General features: G+C 34.0%; 1 protein-coding gene across 1 annotated transcript; it reads left to right on the plus strand.

Moving 5' to 3' along the window:
• The first annotated feature begins 3,869 nt into the window (after positions 1-3,869).
• On the plus strand, positions 3,870-6,282 carry LOC136832786 (tetratricopeptide repeat protein 5-like). The gene has a single exon (XM_067094335.1). It carries the CDS (start codon positions 3,999-4,001, stop codon positions 5,286-5,288), a length of 1,290 nt encoding a protein of 429 aa, XP_066950436.1. The 5' UTR covers positions 3,870-3,998; the 3' UTR covers positions 5,289-6,282.
• The last annotated feature ends 1,064 nt before the right edge of the window (positions 6,283-7,346 follow it).

Consider the following 7,346-nt stretch of genomic DNA (forward strand, 5'->3'; position numbering starts at 1 on the left):
CAGAGAAGCCAAGAGGCGTTTTGCATCAGCCTAATATTTGGACAGACTGAGGGCAGCAAACGGAAGAAAAACACCTAAACTTATTGTTATATTCAAATAATATTTTCATATCCTTGAAGTTCGAGCAAACAGGGGTAAACTCAATTTCCGCCGTCACAGCGCATCACGCGACAGCACAAAACCGGTTCTGCTTCTCATGGACAAAAGAACTTCACTTCCAGTCATCCACTGTATCGATCACTTGTGACAGCTATGATTTAACTGTACGTTTTATCAAAGGAACTAACCTTCCGTATCTGCATTTTTTAAATAGCTTTCTCATGCGAAAATTACGTTCACCCTCTTTGCAGAAGGCCGTTACACGAGGTTGGGTTGGTTAGTTCTTTGGTCATTTCAAAAACTACAAGGACAAATAGCAGCAATGTATAGTGACAAAATAAAATTTGCAGTGCCTTCTCTCAACAATAAGAGATTTTTCCTCTGCTGTGCGCAATTAACAATATTAAATAAATGGTGAGAAGAGATGTGGTTATGAAGTTGATGCAAAAGTGAAGATAAATATTTATTGTAGCGGAAGAAGAAGGGTAGAAGGGTTGGAATGTATGGTTAGGGCCGTTATGAAGACGAATGACGTTTCATTAAAGGGAAATTAGATTACTGGTTTGCCAGTTTTACATTTTTAAAGGTCCATAGATAATCATTTTTGGATATGCGTAATGACAGATTTTCTTCATCCAAGCATTACTGTGATCTTTGTAAACTTTCGAACATGCTAGTCCCTCCGAGAACTCAAATGTTTATTTCCTTTCCTATTTGAGCTCATTCCTTAACAAACCCAGAAGATTATGCAGTTCCCCCTTTCCTCTCTTGTTCCTCTGTCATGTTCTCATTTGAACACCATTGTTCTAGACCAATCCAGTACTAAGTCAAAATCCAGAAACATCGACGAAATTCAAGTTGACAGAACACTAAAAATCAAATTGGCCTTTTTTTAATTTGGTCGTTGATAAAATTTACGCAAACACACACACACACACACACACACACACACACACACACACACACACACACACATATATATATATATATATATATATATATATATATATATATATATATATATATATATATGTTAGTTTGTCTAAATTTACACAGGTAATTTTTATATTTTCAAATAATAAACAACAAATAATCCTATAGCCTTTAATTCACCATCCACTTGGAATAACTTACATCCGAATGAAAGCATATATATATATATATATATATATATATATATATATATATATATATATATATATATATATATATATATATATTATGCAGTGAATAAGTATGAGATTCACTGATCGGGATTATGAAAGAGAGAGAGAGAAAGAGAGAGCGAGAGACGATGTTGATAGTTTAAAATGATGAGCCATGAGACCAAGTAAATTGAAGACTAACCATAACAAACCTCCAAGATGTGGGAAAGGAAGGAGGCGCTAGAGGAATCAAAAGGTCAGCAAAATTGACCTGATTTGTCCTTGCCAAAAGTGGGAGTTAAGATTGAACCATTAAGAGTAAAGTAGAAGTCCTCAAGGAGGCGGAGTTTTATTCAACATAGGTCCAGAGTTCATTCTGATCAATTTTTAGCCAGAGTTATTTTGAAATCCAATTGGGTAGGATTTGTGTCACTCAACTCTCTAACATCAAGAAATTTCTAAGTCCAGTGTGGCTGGCCGTGTGAAATAGTTTAGTGTTAACTTAAGAATAAAACTTATGAAAACCGTGCCTGGCGAATACTTACCCCCTCCTGAGAAGTAGAAAGTATTAATAGACAATTTCAACCTAACTTACTGAGTCCCCTGCGTTACTATCAAGTGAAAGTCAACAGACAGAAACGGAGTCATTCATATGTGGTGCAACGCAATACAAAGAAAAAGTGCACTGCATAACATAATATATATATATATATATATATATATATATATATATATATATATATATATATATATATATATATATATATATATACACAGTATATTGATGGTGGAAAACTTATCATATATATATATATATATATATATATATATATATATATATATATATATATATATATATATATATATATATATATATCATCATAGAAAACGGATATGATGAAAACAGAGATTCCCTCCTTTAAAGTTCGAAAAATCTTCTAACTACCACAAAACGTAGATTACACAGGGAATCACGTCTTTACTTTACCACAACAAGCACTGTCACTTTATAAGTCACAAAAGCTCCACAGCAATGCTCTCGCTAAAATATTTCTACTAAAAAGTTCAAATAACAACGGGGTGGCTCTTGTTTACGTTTTCTTCTTCTTCGTGTGTGGCAAACCATACGGTATTCTCAAGGTAAAATGTATTCTACATCGATGGAGTATTTGTGGCTTAATGTTATAATATATATATATATATATATATATATATATATATATATATATATATATATATATATATATATATATATATATATATATATACATATACACACACACATTTATGGAAGGTTACATGTATGAATGCGTGTTCATGCAATCGCTCTTATCCATTCCATCTTATAGAGTGCTACTTGAGAAGATGCCTCTCAGGTCCTAGGCAAAAACACATTCATAAAATTATTTTGCTGTCTTCTTGGCCCGAACTTCTCGAAATGACGAAGGGACTTATATGCCGAAGACTGTGGGCTTTCAGCGGTGATCTTTCCCACACGGAAAGCTCACCACTGAAAGCCCACAATATTCCCGAAATCTCTTGCACAGAACATATCTTCCTTCGTACATCGTAGGCCTAATATAAGTTTTTCTTTCACGGACATGAATTCGAGAGACTGTGGAAATTCTTTCATACATATGCTTTAGAATGTCTCATCGAATTGGGTGAAACATGCTCTGGATTGTAATAATAATATTGGCAGTTGTTAGTTTAAGAATTAAAATCTTTATCATTGTCAATTCTGTTGTTTGTATATTTATTGCTTATAATCTTTTGCATACTTTCCATCTTCCAGGCTGTTATTCAGTATGTTAGATAATGAGACCTTGACAAGAGGTAATTTCCTGTTAGACGACGATTGCTATTCTAAAGATATGTAGCCTAAGCATGGATACATATGGATATGAAAATTACAAGAAGCTCGACACGCCCAGACACTTAGGATAAATCAAACATTCAGTACATAAGCAAACAACAATGCCTAACGCACTTGCCTTTGCCTTGTCTATTATGTTGCTTTGAATTGCAGTGATTAAAAGATCGTCATTTACCAGGCGACGTCATCCGAGTGAATTGGAAGGATCTTCAAAGAAGGGCTAAAGTTACCATGTCATATCGTTGTACCTGGCGTTCTTGTATGAAATCAAGGCTATTTGAACGACAGGACTTTGGGTAATGCTAGGTGGAAAAAAGAGGAAAATCACTAAGATGGCTAGACATTTTGTTAAATAATAGCTTCTCTGGAAGAATTCAAGATTAACTGATGTACGATTCCACCAAAGATAGATGCTCAAAGATAAAACGGCAAATAATCCATATCAGTTTCACGTTATAACCATGCATGTCAGTATTTGGAATTTACTATGTACATAAGTAAAGTGCTATTTTCCCTTGATAGTTGAAATAAATTCCACGGTTTCGTTCTACACTACAAGAAGAATACGCCAGGAATATTGATTGAAAATGTAAATGACCACTAACCTTTATTTCTTCAGGTTATCATTGGTTAACACTAATTTTGTTTATGAATATCTGCATATTAGTATGATAAAGTAAAAGAAAAAGTACAGTGGTTAAGGATGTCGTGAATGCTAGCCTACGCATTTATCGGATGAAATGTAAAAGAAGAAGAAGCGCTTATAAACAAAACACAGGGAGGCGCTGCTCCGCTAGGCTAGTTCGTTTCGTCCTGACAGGCCATCTGCAATTGTTTAAAAGTGGAATTCCGTCCTTTGTGGGTTTTGAAGTGCCATAATGACTGCAATAGAAAAGATTAGGGAAAGAGTGTCAGAACTATACAGGTTTCGGGATGAATACTTCACTACGCATAGTTCTGACGAGGCAACCAACAAGACGAAAGAGGTTCAAGAGGAAATTAATAAAACAATAAAAATGATTGATAGCCTAAAAGACCAAGTAAGTGCCGAGAATAAAGGTGAATTGTACTTTCTGAGAGGCAAAGCTTTGAATGCTACGCAAGAGTATAGTCCAGAAGCTGAAGAAGAACTAGGTCGGGCTACAAGATTTAATCTGTCGGATGCATGGAATGAACTTGGGGAGTGTCAGTTTAAAAAAGGAGATCTAGCTGGAGCTCACACATGTTTTGAGAAGGCACTGAAGTTGGCGCAAAATAAAGTTTATTACCGTAATATGTCAATGCTTATGAGAAGCTTGCCATGGAAGACCAGTAGCGAAAGAGAAAACAATGTTGAAAAGGGTTTAGATTATGCAAGAAAAGCCATTAATTTGGATATGAATGATGGCCACTCATGGTTGGTATTAGGAAATGCATATTTAGCATCTTTCTTCACAATAGACTCAAAATTGGAATCACTGAAAAACTGCAAAGCTGCGTACACCAAAGCATCAAGTGATCCTGTAGCTGCTACACTACCAGAACTTCATTTCAGTAAGTTTCATGTCCAGTGGTATGAAGAAGATTATGCAGGAGCTCTCAATAGTTTAAGGAAAGCATCAGAGCTTGAACCCTCTTGGGTTGAGTGTAAGACAAAATTTAATGAGTGTCACAAGTTTTTATCCAAACTAACCTTAATGGTAAAAAGTAAGGGTCAGCTTAATCAAAGACGGATCAATGGTCTCATTGCTGATATTCATCCCAGTCAGCTAGGGCCTTATGAAAATGGAGGGACCAATCTGACTGCTGGAAAAAAGCCAGACCTAGTCCCTCTTTCACTTTTGGGAGAAGGAAACAATCAAGACAAAATAGTTTTAGGAAAAGTGGTTTGCACAGTCATTCCAGAATCAGGCATTCCATTTTCAATGTGTGTTGTTGATAAGGAAGGAGATTGTATTGCTATCACGGTCTACAACTGGGCCAGTGGCTGTGGTGTTAAAATAGGTGATTCTGTAGCTGTTGTTGCACCTGTGTTGAAAAGTCACAGTATTGAGGTATCAAAGGATGAAAACCTGGAGTTCAGAGCCATACGAGTCGCACTTCCGCTCATGTTGGTTGTGAACAAACGTGCAGTTGGAGTAAGCCAGGTAGCCACATCTCAAATTGTTTCCCAGCAAAAACCAGAGTGAAGGACCTTAAGTATGAAGAGTTTTCTTTTCTTTCAATTTATTGTGTGCTAAAGGCGTTCTTCATCATCTGTGATATATGATATTAACTGTAATAGTGTTTCTTCCATAACAACTATTTTGTATTCTTAGCTGACATGTAGATGACACATAACTTGTAACTGTGATTATAACTCAAAATATTATTGTGAGGCCTATGCTGACATGTAGATGACACATAACTTGTAACTGTGATTATAACTCAAAATATTATTGTGAGGCCTATGTATGATAGGATTTATTGATGTCAGTAACTTTGGTATCAGTTTTGTCACAACTAGCTAATAGTACTTTTTAATGAATTCCTTAAAGTTCATTGGAAGTTACTCTTATTCTATCTTCAAAAATGTAATATGCTTAGTAAAGTATATTTTTAGAAAATTTAAAATTTCTGTGTATTCCTGTCAGGAATTGGCCTATTTCCAGAAAGTAAATTGAATTATGTGAATTATGACTACAAATTGATCACGAAATTTTATTTTTAATGATAAGCCATTTTCTACACATAATGTGGCTACAGCATTGTCAAGTTGTTTTTTTATTGTTTTAAGAAAAATATACTCAAGTATATCTTTTCTTTTATAAGTGCAATATTGGTAAGTGGAAAAATAAGTTTCCAGTGAATAATATTTACTCATTGAACCAGTATGATTGTTAATTGCTTGCAACTTTGCTTTAAAAAGACATGCTTTTGTCCCTATAGCTAAATAAGGTATCTTTGTTACCTGATGTCTTCTGCTGTATGGGAGGGAATTCCAGTATTAGCTTTGTCTGTGTTTTTATAGCCTTACTTAAAAATATTGCACGAACTGTTTATTTAAAATTAAGCTTTAGTGATCTTATGTGACTTTATACAGACTGTAGTTAATATAAATATTGGAATTAGCAGACTAACGTATGATTCTCTTCATAAGATATATTTAGCATTGTAATGAAAGTCATTAAAAGAGAACTTATATATCTGTGTTTGTCTTTGGACTTTTGATCATATTAAGGCTTAAGTTGAACCAGGAATAGCTGTCAGTCGTAGGTCTTTTGTACAGATGCACTAAGATTAAAGTTAGACCATGAGAGATAAGAGAAAAATCCTTTAAAAGCAGGAGACTTGAGAAGCTGACCGCTTTAGAAGATAAGAAAAGCTTATGTGGAGGAGAAAAGGAATGTCAAAAATGTTGAGTATGATATAGTACTTGTGTTCATAAGACAGACTTATTTTACTTTTACCTGAATACCCCACAATGAGGATTAACTGAATACAAAATGTCTTTAAGCCTGCTAAGTGATGATTATCTGTTGGTGTGACGTCTCTCACCAAGAGTGGTCTCACCTGCTGGAATTTGGCATTATCCTGGGTTGAGCAGTATTCATTCATATTCTGCAATTTTTCCCGTCTTTATTTAATCTCTTCAAAGCTTCTGGCGTGGTTGGTTTATGTTTTCACAAGCGACTGATCAATTTTCAGAAGTTAAAATTTTTATGGAATTCCTAGTTTAGTTTTGATATTGGGGTGTTTTTTAATGTTCATGTACAGTTATTGTTATTAAGCCAGCATTATTTTCACTTATACAGTATTTGAATTGTGTATAATGTTTTTTCTCTGATTATGTGGAGTTTATATATTCATGATGAAAAATGTAGCCTTATTGATCAGGACTTTATAAATCCAGCATATAGAATAATTTAGATGCCATCTAGATTTGGATATGTATTCTCATACGCTTTTAGAACTTTATGCTGAACAGTTAAAAATAAAAGGAAGGTAAAAATAGTAACATTTCTTTTTGTAAAGGAAATTTGTAATAAGAACCTAGAAGTACATTATAAAAGCATTTAAAATTAACACAGTAGATAATCTACTGAAGTTGCATAAACATAGATACTCCACTGAAATTAAAATAGCATTTAAAATTTATATACTGTAGGTACTCAACTGCAGTTACTGTGTTCTATACTGTATATGTTGTATATATATACTGAATGGACAAATGTAGAAAAAAGGCTTGAAACATGTAAGATTTAACT

Source organism: Macrobrachium rosenbergii, chromosome 50, assembly GCF_040412425.1.
Source record: "Macrobrachium rosenbergii isolate ZJJX-2024 chromosome 50, ASM4041242v1, whole genome shotgun sequence".
Lineage (NCBI taxonomy): Eukaryota > Metazoa > Arthropoda > Malacostraca > Decapoda > Palaemonidae > Macrobrachium > Macrobrachium rosenbergii.